The sequence below is a fragment of the Budorcas taxicolor genome, chromosome 16 (assembly GCF_023091745.1).
Source record: "Budorcas taxicolor isolate Tak-1 chromosome 16, Takin1.1, whole genome shotgun sequence".
Lineage (NCBI taxonomy): Eukaryota > Metazoa > Chordata > Mammalia > Artiodactyla > Bovidae > Budorcas > Budorcas taxicolor.
The window spans coordinates 29,519,802-29,536,496 of NC_068925.1; the positions used below are offsets into that span (position 1 = coordinate 29,519,802).

The 16,695-nt window shown below is 39.5% G+C and overlaps 1 protein-coding gene across 8 annotated transcripts in view; it reads right to left on the reverse strand.

Annotated features, from left to right (window-relative positions):
- Positions 1–16,695, reverse strand: part of ENAH (ENAH actin regulator) — a 155,386-nt gene that overhangs the window by 20,205 nt on the left and 118,486 nt on the right. For 2 of the 8 annotated variants that reach the window (XM_052653479.1, XM_052653478.1), the window contains exons 5-7: positions 4,512–4,816; positions 2,542–2,652; positions 306–610 (exon numbers count right to left, since the gene is read on the reverse strand). In XM_052653479.1, coding sequence (XP_052509439.1) covers positions 306–610; positions 2,542–2,652; positions 4,512–4,816 — 721 coding nt within the window. Of the gene's footprint in view, positions 1–305; positions 611–2,541; positions 3,343–4,511; positions 4,817–9,609; positions 9,705–16,695 lie in introns of those variants that run through there. The other 6 variants (XM_052653475.1, XM_052653473.1, XM_052653477.1 and 3 more) reach the window with 5 other exon arrangements.

Below are 16,695 nucleotides of genomic sequence, written 5' to 3' on the forward strand. Positions count from 1 at the left end.
CAGTATTTAGAGAAATAGAAGCATGGTGTCTCTGATCTATCCTGAATTCAGACAGAAACAGTGTGTGAGTTTATGCAGAAGAAAACATATACAAAGAATAAATATGGTAAAATGTTTAGTGGTCAATCCGAGTAATGAATTTACACTATTCTTGCAACTTTTCTTAAGTTATTTCAAATTTTTTTAGTGAATGAAGTTAATAACACAGGGTTCATACAGTGAGAATACAATAATTTCAATATTTTAGATGCTGAGACAGAATCAGACATACATAAGAAATATAACAAATTAGGAAATCCATTTACCCGTGACACTTTCCTAAGTTTTGCTCCAGCAATTGCAGCTGCAAGTCCAGTTAAAGGGCGATTGTCTTCAGACATGGATCCCGAAAAAAATCCAGATGCAGGGAGGGGAGGAGCAGGAGGTGGAGGAGGAGGAGGGGGTACTTGATTGGGAAGAGGTGGTGGAGGAGGAGGGGGCGGAGGCCCTGAGGATGGGAGTGGAGGGGGTGGGGGTGGTCCTGGGGGAGGAGGGAGTATGGCTGGTGCCTGGGCAGGACCTGGCGGGAGTGGAGGAGGGGGTGGAGGTACAGGTGGTCCCAAGACAATGCCTGAGAGAAAGAAATGTTAAGACTGTCAATGATAGAGCCACGTTACACTATCTCAGGAGGAAAGGCATGTAGAGTGACATGCTAAATTAAACATTTATCACAAATTTATGAGCTCAATTTACATAACAGTTAAAATCCAAGTCAGTATTAAAAAGATACAAAAAATATTTTTTAAAAAATGCTAAAATTTAAAGCCAAATCTTAAGCTAACTACTTAAACGTAGAGTTTTAGTAATAGAACTTTGAAACAGATGGTCTAATTAGGTTTTTTTTTTTTCATTCATGGGGATTTGGTAAATAAAATGAATGCTTATAAAGGTCGGGATGGAGGTGGCATCACTGAAAAGAGAAATGAATGTGTAGTTCGGCTATTAGTGTTATCTGAAATAACAGATCCAAAATAACCTGGACAAACCTTCGGAGTTGAGATAATAAATCCTACACTAATGAAACATATAGCTTACTTGCTTTCCAAAATGGCTGAATTGAGACCATGAAAGAAGGGCAGGTCCCAGGCTCCAGCATCTCAAAAATACTCCATACTTAAATACAGTGTATCAAGAGTGTTGAGAGTAACTGAAGTAAAGGAATCCTTACTTTATTAAAACAACCAGGAGACAACAGAACTTGTACAGAGTTTTAGCCTAGAAGATGAGGGTGGGAGAATGTCCAGGTCTTGTAAAATCACAAGTAGTGGATAAGAAGGAGAATCTGGAGACTGACCCTGTAGGTCCTTCCCCCTTCCTTGAAGCCTTAAAAGGCTGTTTTAGGACAAATAAAATGCTATTTGCATATTGGGTGGTTGAGTTTTTCAAAACTGGTAACTTTGAAGAGTGACACAAGCTGACAAACTCCTGGAAGAAAAACTGTGCTACGCTGTCAATCTTCCAACAGAACTCTGAGGATACAGGAGGTGGGGTGTCTGACCTTGTCAAACTGTGCCTCTTTCGTCCAGCACTACTTTCACAGTGATACTGCACTGCATCTACTAGAATTCTGATGCAACGTTTAAGCAAAATTCAGCAAGTCAACATGAAAAATATATACACGGAGATAACAAGACCCCCAGAACTAAGATTTTAAGATGTGCTTAAATCCAGACTATAAAACTGCTTCTTCGTAAGTACAAATTTGTCATATTCCTTCCTGAATTTCTCACTAAATCCTATTTTAAAAAGGGAGTGGTTGCTAGGAATCTTTTTATTTACTTTCAGAACAAGGTCCTTCTCTACTTAGGAATAATCCATACCTAGAAGATTACACCCCCCTTCCCTGTCACTGAGACAGCAAAGTTCGAGCATGGGGAGTAGGGGGATGACTGTAGAGGATGCTACCATCTCCCAACTATCCCTACAGGCTTACAATCCGGACCAGGGAATCCTTTGGGGCAAACATCACGACTGCCCTCTCCCCACTCTGTGCAAAGTTGGGATGCTCCCCATGGTTTTGGGTGGCAGCCACCCCTGGAAGTCTGATATGAGAAGCTCAATGCATACAGGAGGGGCCAAAAAGAAACAGGGTCCAAGATAAGAACTGTCGCAGAGGAGAGTCCTGGATGACATAGATCTAATGACTACAGTTGGGCACTAAACATAATTTCTGTATTTCCCAGAAATTAAAGGAAGACACGTTTGATTATATATTTATTGTGTGGATTAATGTGTCTAGTAATGTTTTGCCAGTGATTATTCAGAGAAATGTACAGAGACCCTGAAACACGGAAAAACACCTCCAACACTGCACAAAAACCCACATCTAGCTCAACAGGGAAACTCCTCCTACTGATCCTCCAAATGCAATCAATCCAACAGAAAGAAACCCACCTTCAACTTTTTCAAAACCTTCCTCCCCGTTCTTCTAGGGAAGTGAAGCTGTCTGGGGTGGAACATTTTCAAGGGCTTAGCGGTTAGTCGCGATCAGGGAAGCCTTACCCTGCTGGGCTGGAGTCTCGGCCGGCTGAGAGGCTGCCTGCAAGCCTGGCTCAGGAGCAGAGGAGTCTCCCAGCACAGAGTTTAGAGGAGTCTCCACAGAGGCAGGGGCAGCTGCAGAGGGAGAAGGGAGAACACTAGGCTTGGATGAGGGAGTTGAGGCAAGAGGGGTGCTCGGAGGCGGAGGAGGAGAAGCTTGAGATCCACAGTGTGAGAGTGGTGCCAGGGAAGGCAGTGGCGGCGGCGGCGGTGGCGCTGCTGGCCCTGAGGTAGGCGGCGGAGACACGGGGTGCGGGACAGAGTCAAGCAGCCCGTTGGGCGCTGTTGGTGAGGGGGGCATCGGGGGCACAGGAGAAGAAACACAAATGGGGAGGACAGGCCTTGGACCCGTGGCTTTGCCTGGGGGGCTGCTAATCATTACTGGAGGAGATGGAGGGAGGGGTGAGAAATTGGAAGTCGGCCAGGCACAGGGCTTCGTAGCTGGAGGCTGAGGAGAGGGTGTGTTCACAGGAGAAGAAGGTCGAGAGTTTTTGTTCAGAGGACGAGGAACTGTAGCATAGTGGGGAAGAACGGGGTGGAAGGCTGAACCTAGAGATGTCGCAAAACGTGTCGCGGAGTGTCGAAGTGGTGGTGTAGGGGGTGTGGAAGTAGGTGGCAAAGCGGTCACTACAGCGTATTCAGGAGTGGCCTCTGACACTGGAGCTGAGATGACTTTAGCGTATGATGGAGGAGGTGCTGAAGGAGGCTGGCAACTGGCATACTCAGGAAGTGGAGCGCTATACAGGGAGCTGTCGGAGGATGGAGCTGGACAGAGGTAGAAAGCAGCGGCGAAAGACAGGATAAAAAAGGAGAGAGAAAAAGGGAGCTAGTAAAGCCACAAAACCAGCATTCAGACAAAATGTACAAACGTAGACTACAGTTAGTTCCAGAGAATTAAAGCACATGTGCAAATACCTGACTTCACTCAAGAACGTTTTAACTTATAAATAAATTTTTAGATCCAAAAGACAGTATATTTTCTTTAAATCAAGTAACAGATCAGTAAATCAAACTGATTAGCTTATTCTTACAGCAAAAAAATACAGTCGTCTTAACCTTCATTATTTTATCCACTGAAAGGACATTAACATTATATGAATAAGATCACAAAGAAGAATAAGTTGCTTTTTAAAAATAATAGAGAAACTAGCAAAAAGTTCATCAGTAAGGGCTAGAAGCCTCCAAATTCAGTGATCATTTGTGGAAAAGTTATGTTGACTATAATCCCAGAAAAAACTAGGCAATCAAAAAAAATGAATTAACCCAACAAACCAATCAATATTTAATCAACCCACATTGAGACTTTAGATATAGATCATATGGAATAGAAAAATTGTTAAATCCTATAATAAATATTAATTTTAATCAATGTCAAAATACCTTGAGTTTTTAGTCATATCTTTACCCATACGTCCTTCAATAAAATTCCATCATATTTAGTAATTTTCACTAATTTTTCACAATATTAAAATGTTTACATTACTAGTCAGCTTTAGAGATGGTATTTTTTAACTTGCTGTTTTTAATTCCTCCTTCAAAAACTTGAGAACACAAGCAAATTTCTGGAAAGCTACAGTATTCAAGAAAATTGAAGCACCCTCAAAAGGGAAATATATCCCAACTTCATCTAACACAAAAAATTTCCCATGAAAATAATTTACACTTTATAGCCAATTTATAGGCAGTTAGAAGAATTAGAATGCCAGAATAAAATTTTCCAAGAGCTTTAAGTCTCCAAGCAATAAAAGCAACACAGAGAGAAATAAAAAAAAAAAAAAGATAAAGTAGCAATCGCCACATATTTTTTCTAATTTCGAATCGTACTGCTTCATCCCAAGAATCCCAAATGCTAAATATTCTTCCTAATTTATGACTCCACCAACCACCACCAAGCTCAGACATCAGGAACACAGAGCAGTCTGTAAACTTCTTACCGGCATTTGATATCCTCCGCTCTCGCTCCCACTCCAGCTGCTCCCTCTCTAGCTGCTCCTGCCGCTCTCGTTCCTGCCGTTCCCGGTCCAGTCTCTCCAGCCTCTCCCGCTCCTGTCTCTCCCGCTCCAGGCGATCCTGGCGTTCCCGCTCCTGTCTCTCCCGCTCCAGCTGCTCCTGCTCCAGCCGCTCTCTCTCCAGCCTTTCCCTTTCTAGCCTCTCCCTCTCCATCCTCTCCCTCTCCACTCTTTCTCTCTCCAGCCTTTCCCGCTCCAGCTCCTTTTGTCGTTGCTGCTCTTGCAGTTGCCTGAAATTAAGAAAGTAAACAGCAGGCAATTATGGCTACACACAATGAAAACCCATTCTTTTCACAATGAACCTACAAGAACCTTATTTCTGATTTAAATACAAAGAAGTGTAGACCATGCAATCAACATCTCTCCTTCCACGTGAAGAAGGACTATGTTCAGTAGAGACAGCTTATGGTACATACAAAGGAAAAAAATTTCTCTTACTAGGATCATTTTCGCTGTTTCAGGACATTAAACTAATATCACATTTTATCCTGCACTTTTCCTGAATAAAGTGGTCCAAAGAAACGAGTAACTGAACATACCACTTTAAAGACCAAGACATTATTTCACTTAATGAAAATATTTCTAATTTGTAATTACCTTCCTAAAATGACATCAAATTTTCATTGTACAAATTATACTTTATCATATCAGAAAATACAATGGCTAGTAACAGCAATAGCTCAGTAAAAGTTTGGTGAATGGGGAAAAACCAGTTAAGAGAAGAAATAAATTTTAAATCATATTAAGTCTCATATCCAGAGGTCAGTAAAATTAACATTTTGGCATTCACGCTTCCAGACTTTTCCTCATGTAAAAATACATGAGGAATATGAGGAATATAAACCAAAAAAAAAATCTGTTTTCCTCTCTCCCACTTGATATATTGTAAAAGGTATTTAACGCACTAAGTAAAATTTTGCACCTTTACTTTTCATGCCTGTGTAGTATTCCACTGTTCAGTTGTTCAGTTTGAGCAATCTCCCATGGTACAATATGTTAGCCTAATACTATTACTAATATGGCAATAAACATTTATCCTCACGTATCTTTGAACCGTTTTCTAACTGCTTCTTAAGCATCACCATCCACACAGATTTGCTAGATGAAAATATATAAATATCGAGATTTTTGATATACAGTTCCAAATTGTCTTCAGCAATGGTGGTGCCAATTAACACTCGCCAGCAGTGGGGAACCTAGCGGGCTGCTATCTATGGGGTCGCACAGAGTCACAGGACACGACTGAAGCGACTTAGCAGCAGCAGCAGCAGCAGCAGTCCAACAGTATATGAGAATATCCACTTTTCTTTCCTTTCACTAACACTGAACACTATCATTGTTTCTAATCTCTGCTAATATGATTGATATCATATAACAATTTTCATTTAATTACTTCTGATGTTAAATATTTTACAATTTGTTTACTGATTTTTATATTAGTATTGACTGCATATGTCCTTTGATCAGCTTTCTTGGGAGAGTTAATACTCCATATTTCTTTGAAAGGTTCTTTTCTATATTAAAGGTAACAACGCTTTGCCACACATTGGTCATAGGTATTAACTTTTATTATGGCTTTATGTCTTTGATTTTAAAAGTGTTGTTTTGTAATATGCCTTTTAATTTTATATAGAAAATCGAGTAATATTATTCCTTTATGTAACCTGCTTTCGATACCCTTCTTAGGCAGCCTTGTCCCACAAAAAAGATTATATAGTTGCTAACACCTTCTTTTCATACTTTTATTTTTTACAACAAAAGCCTTAGTTCATATGAAATTCGTCTTGGGCTTAACATGTCAAGAAGTGACCTATATCACAGCACCTATTATTGAACAGTTTATAGCCCTGATTTAAGATGTCACCTCTACATGTGCTATTACTGAACTTCCAGAATGTTCTGGGGCATGGATCTGCTTGTCTGGCAAGGCACTAATATCTTGATGCTTTGATGCTGAAAGTATACTTTAATATTTACTAGGATGAAGCCATTCTTATTACTCTTCTTTTTGAGTTTTTCTAGATGATTCTTAGAAATTTAACTCTTTCTAGGTAAATTTTAGAATCACTTTGTTAAATTTACCCTTTATGCCTATACCTATGCTTTCAATCCTATCAATGCTTCATTAAATTAGAAAAAGTCAAAATTCTCCTTATCTAAGGAAGTATAGAATGTCTCAGTATTTATATTCAATTTGACTAAAAATCTCAACTCTAGGACTTCAAATGATGACTATAAAAATATCTGCAATTATACTAAAACCTGCAGAAGCCTCCTGCGTGTGGCTCTAAAATAGTTTGCTTTAGATGTCTCCAAGTATCCAGCTCAACTTAAATGATTAAACTGCTATAAAAATTAACCTGCCCTAAGATTTAAAATAAAAGGTTATATTCATCTTACACATAAAATATTTCAAAGCACTGGCGGGAAGATGAAATGAGATAGTATCGTGAGAGCTCTTTAATAAGTACCTGGAGCATAAGAACATTCAATAAATGTGAGCTATAGTAATAATTATCTGGAAATTTCAAATTGAGACTTTCCCTGGACTGACTGATAAGCTGACTGGGTTCTGACTAGAGGAAGTGCTGCTACATGACAGAAATGTGTATGCTGTTTTTTATTCCTCCCAGCAGTATCAATAAACCAATAAAATCTTTCCATAAATCTCTACCTTTCATGTTTCCTTAATTGATAATTAAACAAAAAGAAAAGTCCAAGCCCTCTCCTATTAGCACAAAAATACAGAGCTTCTTTCTGGACAGATCATCATACTCAGTAAATGCAGGAGAAAAACAGAAGACACATAGGGTAGTCCTGCTTATGGGAAATAGCTGCTTAAAAATACTGACAAATAATAAAATCTGATTTTTAGGGTACATTACTGACTTCATTCTACTATTTGATAAAATACTAGCTGCCAAAGTTTCTAAGGGATAACAATATCACTGTAGGGATGAGGGCAAGAAATAAGGTATATTCAGAAGAATGTTTTTAATAAGACAAAATTATTATTTTTGAATAACCGGCATCTAATGAATAAACTCAGCTAGGGCTTATATTGCATTTGAAATACACAACACTCATCAAAAAATAAGAGCATATTAAATGTAATACTCTAAACAGCCTACTGGGTCCAGAAGACAAAAGATATACCCATATTATTCTAATTAGAATATATTTGAAAACAGAAGCTAGGGGAAAGTATTTAACTTTTAATGTAGCTGTACTAAGATCTATGATTAAAATATTCAATATATTAGGCTCTGTTAAAATCCTGTGCTACCTCTTTCATTTTATTCCATCAAAATAATACAAGCACGTAGTTTTTAAAGTCTGTAAGAAAAAAACAGCAGTTCACTGCTCCAACCCTCCCATCTCAGTTTCCAACATATCAGAGATAATTACTGTCAACTCTTTTGGCTGTTTCTTTAGATATGTCAGTTCTTTTCATATTTTAATTTTATAAAATACGTCTACTGACATAAGATATCTCTCGCAACTCCCTCACCACACACAGGCTTTTCTCAATATAGTCATGGGAAAATACTGATTTTTGGTTATATCAATATTCATTCAGAGTTTACATTATTGACATGATAATGTAAACGCTGTTCACAGCTGAAACACATAGTACTCTAAGACTACATTTCATTTCTCATCCAAATTCTTGGTTGTTTTTTTTTAAACCCCCCAGTTAATGGCCGCTTCTCTAGACCACTTTTAACACGAAAAATAAGCTTAAAGCACAGGTGGAAGGCCAGGTATGAGTAAAATGAATCTGAAAGAATTATTAAATAATGGCATTAACAACCAATGTACCCTGACTTAAAAGAACAGTTCCACACGTCATAATATCTGGGTTTTCAGGCTATGAAAGAAAAGGAATATACTGATGTAAGAAAAGAGCACAATGCCAGAAAGATCATCCAAGTTCACTGACAGAAGACTGAAGTAGGCGGTTCCTACAACGCCAGGAGATTCTGTTATTCATTTTTTTGATTTGAAAGGAAGAAAGATGCAAGAAAGAAAAAGTGTTTGAAGTCTCTAATTTTTAGCCTGCTCACTGAAAAGAAACACATCTAAACATATTTTCCCAAGTTGTGTGTCAAAATCTCAGGCTTACAAATCCACAGCGGAATGAATAATTCCCACCTAAACTGGATGGTATATATAAATCTACTGACTTTCATGTTTTGACTTCTAAAGCAAGACATTTGTATATCTTTTTAGGGGGACAGTTTCCAAATTTAGAAACTCTGCTTGTCTTAGAAATATCACAGCCAGCTCACACCCTGGAAATGCACATGGTTCTTCTTCCCAGAGTTCTGACTACAAATGACTGTTTCCAACCGAAAATTTTTTCAAAGTACACAGGCCCTAATTCTGAATGATGGAAACATTCTGGAGACTAATTTTTCTTTTGGATATGCATTTTATAGCAATTTAAAAGTTTGTGAGAAAATATATTTTTTCATTAAAAAAAAAAAAAAAACAGTGCAAATGACTAATATTATAGCCATAAAGAGCATTTAAAACTATCGGGAAAAATTCTTCCCACCACCAAAATATCTATTTCTTCCCAAGAAGAGTTATCCCCAAATATAAAGAGAATGCACAAAGCACCAGGCAACAATAAGATCAACAGCTTTTTTATATACTTGAACACATATTTAGTTTATGTTAACTCAAAGACTTATTTTTCTTACAGCAAGCAAAATCTATATAAAAATTTGAAAATACATTTCATTCAGCCTTATTTATCAAAAAAATAGCACTAGGTAAATGAAAAGTAATTTAAATTTCAACATAATGAAGTAGGAGGGTGGATCAGGAAAAATGGTCCAGGTTGCTAACATTCAGTAACACTAATGCTATCAACATTTGACAAAAATAAAACCGCATAAATAAAATGTGGGCATTTCAAATCTCTATTAGTAAACAAACAAACAATGGATAAAACTAAACAAGATAATAACGTTTTTAATATTATAAAACTCCTGAGACAGGAGACAATACTCACAAGAGAAGGCGGTCCACTCTTGGTCCATCCTGCCTCTGAAGGCTAACCTGAGGACAGTATACTCTCATCGCTGCAACTCCTGCTTCTGCGCTGGGGTTATTACTCCCCTCTTATAACTTTCAGGTAGTAGTGATGATTTGCAAACTATTTATAGATATTAACTAAATTAAGTTCTATGCTGAGACTGACATAGGACTGACTCATGTTTCTTAGAATATGTTTTTTCATCAGTCAGCCAAGGAAGCCAAATTAATAGTATGAGTAGGAATCAGAAATTGGTATTAACAAATGACACACAATATATGAACAGAAAACTATACTATCATCATCTTACTATAGCAAAAGTATTGGACTAATAAGATTTAACGTCTAAGGTAAACATTCATTCTGTCAACTCAATTTTATCCTCATGAAAAATTTAAAAATTAAACTTATAAAATAGTTTAAAAGGTCAAAGTGTTACAAAGTTTATAATAAAACACTAATCCAACACTCGCGGAAAGCTAACCAGATTGATGGCATGGATCACAGCCTTGTCTAACTCAATGAAACTATGAGCCATGCTCATGTCCTTTTCATCATAGGGGTCTGGAATGTAAAAGCAGGAAGTCATGAGATACCTGGAGTAACAGGCAAGTTCGGCCTAGGAGTACCAAATGAAACAGGGCAAAGGTAACAGAGCTTTCTCAAGAGAATGCACTAGTCATAGCAAATACCCTCTTCCAACAACACAAAAGATGACTCTACACATGGACATCACCAGATCAATACCGAAATCAGACTGATTCTATTCTTTGCAGCCGAAGATGGAGAAGCTCTATACAGTCAGCAAAAACAAGAACGGGAGCTGACTGCGGCTCAGATAATAAGCTCCTTATTGCCAAAATCAGATTTAAGAAAGTAGGGAAAACCACTAGACCATTCAGGTATGACCTAAATCAAATCCCTTATGATTATACAGCGGAAGAGACACATATTCAAGGGATTAGATTTAATAGAGTGCCTGAAGAACCAAGGACGGAGGTACGAGACATTGTACGTGACGCAGGGATCAAGACCATCCCCAAGATCCCCAAGAAAAAGAAATGCAAAAAAGGCAAAATGGGGGTCTGGGGAGGCCTTACAAATGGCTGGGAAAAGAAGAGAAGCAAAAGGTAAAGGAGAAAATGAATGATATGCCCATCTGAATGCAGAGTTCGAAAGAACAGCAAGGAGAGATAAGGAAGGCCTCCTCAGCGATCAATGCAAAGAAATGGAAGGAAGCAACAGAATGGGAAAAACTAGAGATCTCTTCAAGAAAATTAGAAAGGGAACATTTCATGCAAAGATGGGCACAATAAAGGACAGAAATGGTATGGACTTAATAGAAGCAGAAGATACGAAGAAGAGGTGGTAAGAATACACAGAAGAACTATACAAAAAAGATATTCATGATCCAGATAACCATGATGGTGTGATCACTCACCTAGAGCAGACATCCTGGAATGAGAAGTCAAGGGGGCCTTAGGAAGCATGACTACAAACAAAGCTAGTGGAGATGATGGAATTCCCGTTGAGCTATTGCAAATCCTAAAAGATGATGCTGTGAAAGTGCTGCACTCAATATGCCAGCAAATTTGGAAAACTCAACAGTGGCCACAGGACTGGAAAAGGTCAATTTTCATTCCAATCCCAAAGAGAGGCAATGCCAAAGAATGCTCAAACTACCGCACAATTGCACTCATCTCATACACTGGCAAAGTAATGCTCAAAATTCTCCAAGCCAGGCTTCAACAGTACATGAACCATGAACTTCCAGATGTTCAAGTTGGATTTAGAAGAGGCAGAGGAACCAGGGATCAAATTGCCAACATCTGTTGGATCACAGAAAAAGGAAGCAAGTTCCAGAAAAACAGCTACTTTTGCTTTCTTGACTACACCAAACCCTTTGACTGTATGGATCACAACAAACTGTGGAAAATTCTTCAAGAGATGGGAATACCAGACCACCTGGCCTGCCTCCTGAGAAATCTGTATGCAAGTCAAGAAGCAATGGTTAGAACCAGACATGGAACAACAGACTGGTTCCAAATTGGGAAAGGAGTACATTAAGGCTGTATTTTGTCACCCTGATTATTCAACTTCTATGCAGAGTACATCATGCAAAATGTCAGACTGGATGAAGCACAAGCTGGAATCAAGATTCTCAGGAGAAATATCAATAAACTCAGATATACAGATGACACCACCCTATGGTAGAAAGCAAAGAGGAATTAAAAGAACTTCTTGATGAAAGTGAAAGAGGAGAGTGAAAAAGCTGGCTTAAAACTCCACATTCAAAAAGGAAGATCATGGCATCCAGTCCCATCACTTCATGGTAAATAGAAGGGGAAACAGTAGAAACAGTGACAGACTTTATTTTTGGGGGGCTCCAAATCACTGCAGATGGTGACTGCAGCCATGAAATTAAAAGATGCTTGCTCCTTGGAAGAAAAGCTATGACCAAACTAGACAGCATATTAAAAAGGAGAAACATTACTTTGTCAACAAAAGTCCGTCTGGTCAAAGCTATGGTTTTTCCAGTAGTCATGTATGGATGTGAGAGTTGGACCATAAAGAAAGCTGAGCATCGAAGAATTGATGCTTTTGAACTGTGGTGTTGGAGAAGACTCTTAAGAGTCCCTTGGATAGCAGAGATCCAACCTGTCCATCTTAAAGGAAATCAGTCCTGAATATTCACTGGAAGGACTGATGCTGAAGCTGAAGCTCTAATACTTTGGCCATCTGATGCAAAGAGTTGATTCATTGGATAAGATCCTGATGCTGGGAAAGATTGAAGGCAGGAGGAAAAGGGGATGACAGAGGATCAGATGGTTAGATGGCATCACCAACTTGACAGATCCGAGTCTGAGCAAGCTCTGGGAGTGGGTGATGGATAGGGAAGCCTGGCATGCTGCAGTCCATGGGGTTGCAGAGTCAGACATGACTGAGCGACTGAACTGAATCCAACACACTAATCCTCTTCTCAACTCTTCATCACTTCTGATTTCTCTCCCTAGAAACTACATTCAACATGTTTGATATTTATGTTTCTAACTAATGTATTTGTTTAGAACTAATACTTCTTAGTCTTTCAGATTCAGAAGTTATCTCCTGACTTAGTACTACATAAATGATTTAATTCCCAGACTCTCTAACCCTCCTAAAAATCTCACCTTCCTTATTCTGCCAATAAAGTCATGACAGCACTTTGGATACATGAGCAGCCACTTAACTGACTCATGCTGACCATATTTACTTTCCAGAACAATTCCTTTCTTAACAGTGGTGTTAAAAAAGGCTATTTTCAGAATTTGATTCTTTTTTCCGTACCTACCCCAAACTCTCCATCAGCACTCTAGACCCTCTCAACGGGGTCAGATATTATCAGGCGATCTATTTTTGTTTGTTTGCTTACTCTTTTTCTTTCCCCCAGAAAATTCTGGCCCATCTCACAAAGCTACAGGGGTAGAGATGAACTAATGGCACAGTGACCCTGTGGCCCACAAAGTCTAGGTCCTTCACTGTCTGGCCCTTTTCAGAAGAAGTCAGCACCCCTGACCATGACCAGGTCACTGAATTCCAGGAAAAGTTCCTTATATTATTTGTTTGCAGGTTCCATTTCCTCACATTTTTGTTCTTTCTTCTCCTAAAATTCCTATTATTTGGATGGTGTGCTACCTAATCTGATCTTTATTTTTGTCCCTTCATGTACTATCTCATACACTATATACTCATACACTATCTCTTTTACTGCTATTTTCAGGACAACTGCCTCAATCTTATTTCTCAAACCTCCTATTATTAAAATTAATGCTGTTTCAAAAAAATTTTCTAAGTACATTTCCTTACACTCATTCTTTTTAAAATATATATATGTGTATATCTATATTGCATATAGATACAAATATCTATATATATATTTGTATATAGATACACACACATATCTTTTTCCTGTATAAGGTCTTGGTTTCAGTATATGGGATCTTTAAGCTCTGCCATGCGGGATCCAGTTCCCTGACCAGGGATCGAACCCACTTCCCACCTCCTGCCACATCAGGAGAGCAATACCTCTGGAATATCAGGGAAGTCTAAAATAGCTACAAATGTTTGCTTTATGGATGAAATATGTTCTTAGTTCTCTGAAGCTAGGACAGTATATTTTGAGGTTTTCTTCTGTTCCCTGTTATTACATCTATTTCCTCCAATATCAATTTTTTTGTTTGTTTTGATCTGTCTTCATGTTGTAGAAGTTGTCCTTAAAGACATGAAGATCCCTGGCTGTCCACTCACATTTATAAGCAGTACTAAAGCTGATTCAGAAGGCCTTAAAAAAATGAGCTTCACGGGGAAGGACCCTGGATGTCAACATCTTTGATTTTTTTCTTGGCTGAGCAAGTTTCTGGAGGAGGACTCTTCTGAGGACTCTTCTTCCTCACCTGAGTTCTACAGGTCTGGCTGCCAATGACGGCAACTGAGCAAGGGAAAGAGACCAAGCTGGCGGCTTTCACTCATCCCCCCTCCAGTACGGCCTCTCACCCACATCTCCTCTCCTCTTCTCTGTCCTGCATCAAGTTTAGCTTTTGCTGGTCTACTAAGTTAGTGACCACCTATATTGGTTTTTATGGTTACCATAATAAAGACCACACACCAGGTGGCTTAAAACAACAGAAATTCACTCCCCCAGTATGAGGTTAAAGTCTGTGATCAAGGTGTCAGCAGGGCCGGTTCCCTCTAAGGGCCCCAGGGGAAGAGTCTTGTCCATGCCTTCCTCTTCCTTCTCAGAAGCCCGGTCATTCTTGGCATTCCTTGCCTTGCAGAAGGATCACTGTAGTCTCTGTCTCCATCTTTACATGGTGCCCTCTGTGTCTTCACATGATTATCCTGTTTCTGTAACTTTCTCATCTTTTTTTAAGGACACCAGTCACCGTGGACAAAGGGGGTCCATCTCACTCGAGCATGACCTCATCGTAACTAACAACTCTATTTCCGAAAAGTTACATTTTGAGGTAGTGGATTTCTTGGGAGACACTATTCAATGTGTAACATCACTCATCAACAAAACTGCAGAAACCAGAAAGCAGATGGCCATTCCTTGTCTTTACATTGTACAACTGATGTCCCTAAAATGCAACTGAAGCTCCTCAATGTCCAATGGACTGTCCCAAACAAAAGCAGATTCTTCAGAAATCAGATTCAGATTCCTACTTCACTCCCTCTTCAAGGCACAGCTCAGAGAACATCTCGTCAGGAATACCTCCCACTGGCTCTCAGAGCACAGATGGAAGAGCCCAGGCAGCATGAAAAGAGTGTGTATTATCTTACTTAATGGTCCCAACAACATTATGAACTCCTATTTTCTGCCTGTTATGTCCCAACACCTACATGTAAATGAATTCAGTACCACTAGCTTTTTATTAAAAACTTTATTCAGGTCCCTACTCTCAAATAGCCAACAATGTTTACTGTAGAGATTAAGACTCATGTGTAAAATAACAAACAATAAAATATAAAAAGGGTGTGGTTAAATTGTAGGAGTTCAGAAAAGAAAATCATTAAAATACCTGGAGAAGAGTCTACAGAAAAATGGTAAGATAGAAAGAATAAGAAGGGCAGGACAGAAGAGGTAAAATGCTACTCGGGGAAGCGCAGAGGGAAAAACAGTATGGTGTAGAAACAGTCATACAGAGGAAAGAGACACAGGGAGGGGCTCTCCAGGCCAAAGAACGGAACTGGGTGTCAGGAGAGCTGGCCACCAGGAATGCAGGCAGCGAGTGACAGGAGTGCCTGGACTCGTATTCAAGTCAGCAGATTGGACCAGTCACACTATCTTTCCCCACTCCAGAATTCTAACGGAATTAAAAGGGTGCATAAACAAACCCATTACAAAGTAGGAAATTACACTGAGCGGTCTTTCGTAGACCCAATTTATCATCAAATTTTCGGAAGACAGAAAGGGTAGGGAGGAGTTACATGTCTAGAATTCTTTCCCAGTTTCTACAGACTAGTACATCAAACTACCTAGTCAACATTGCTACTTGAAGTGTAGCATTTTCAAAATTCATCTGATCTCTCCCCCAAAAATCTACTCAGTCTCGCCCGTTTCAGTTCATACTAATCTCATCCTTCCCACTGCTGCTGCTGCTGCTAAGTCACTTCAGTCGTGTCCGGCAGCCCACTAGGCTCCTCCGTCCCTGGGATTCTCCAGGCAAGAACACTGGAGTGGGGTGCCATTTCCTTCTCCAAGGGATCTTCCTGACTCAGGGATAGAACACTGGTCCCCTGCATCGCAGGCAGACTGTTTACCATCTGAGCCACCAGGGAATCCCATAATTAACAGAATTAGAGCAGCCAGACTAATTCTGTTAAAATTTTAAGCCAGATCATTCCCATCAAAATCATCCAATGGGTACTTCATTTCTCTCAGAAAAAAAGATAAACTCTTTATAACTGCCTTTAAGGTCCTGCATGATACACTCTCCTTTTTTGCTCCTGTTCTCTCAGCTAAAACCTCAACATCTCCTTGTTCCTCCCTACACAGGTGAACACAGTCCTGCCTTAAGGCTTTGCAGAACCATTCTCTCTGCTGCAATGCACTTACCCAGACATCTACTCAGCTAACTCCTTCTGTTCATTTCTAGAAGATGTACTCCAACCGACCTCTTTAAAGTTATAACCACTTCCCCTGCCTTCCTGCAACATATATTCCCTTTATTCAGCTCTACTTCTCCCCACAGCACTGACCACCTTCTATTACACCATGCCACATTCCCTCTATTCTCTGATTAGGGTGAGGCTTTTTGTCCACCGCTCCTCACCTTCATGTACTGTAAGCACTTAGAACAAAACACTTAGCCTTTAACACAACTGGACTGAAGAGTGGAGGCATCCAGAGTCCAGAACACACAAGGAGGATGGCTGAAGCAGACATGAGAAGAAGCTGGGGAAGACCTAACTTGAGATGAGCAGACAAGAGAGAACGGGAGTGTGAAACACAACCATACTCAAGCTGACGAAGAAACACACACATTATCTGAAGAAAATGCACCAGTCATCCCTCTGCTCCCT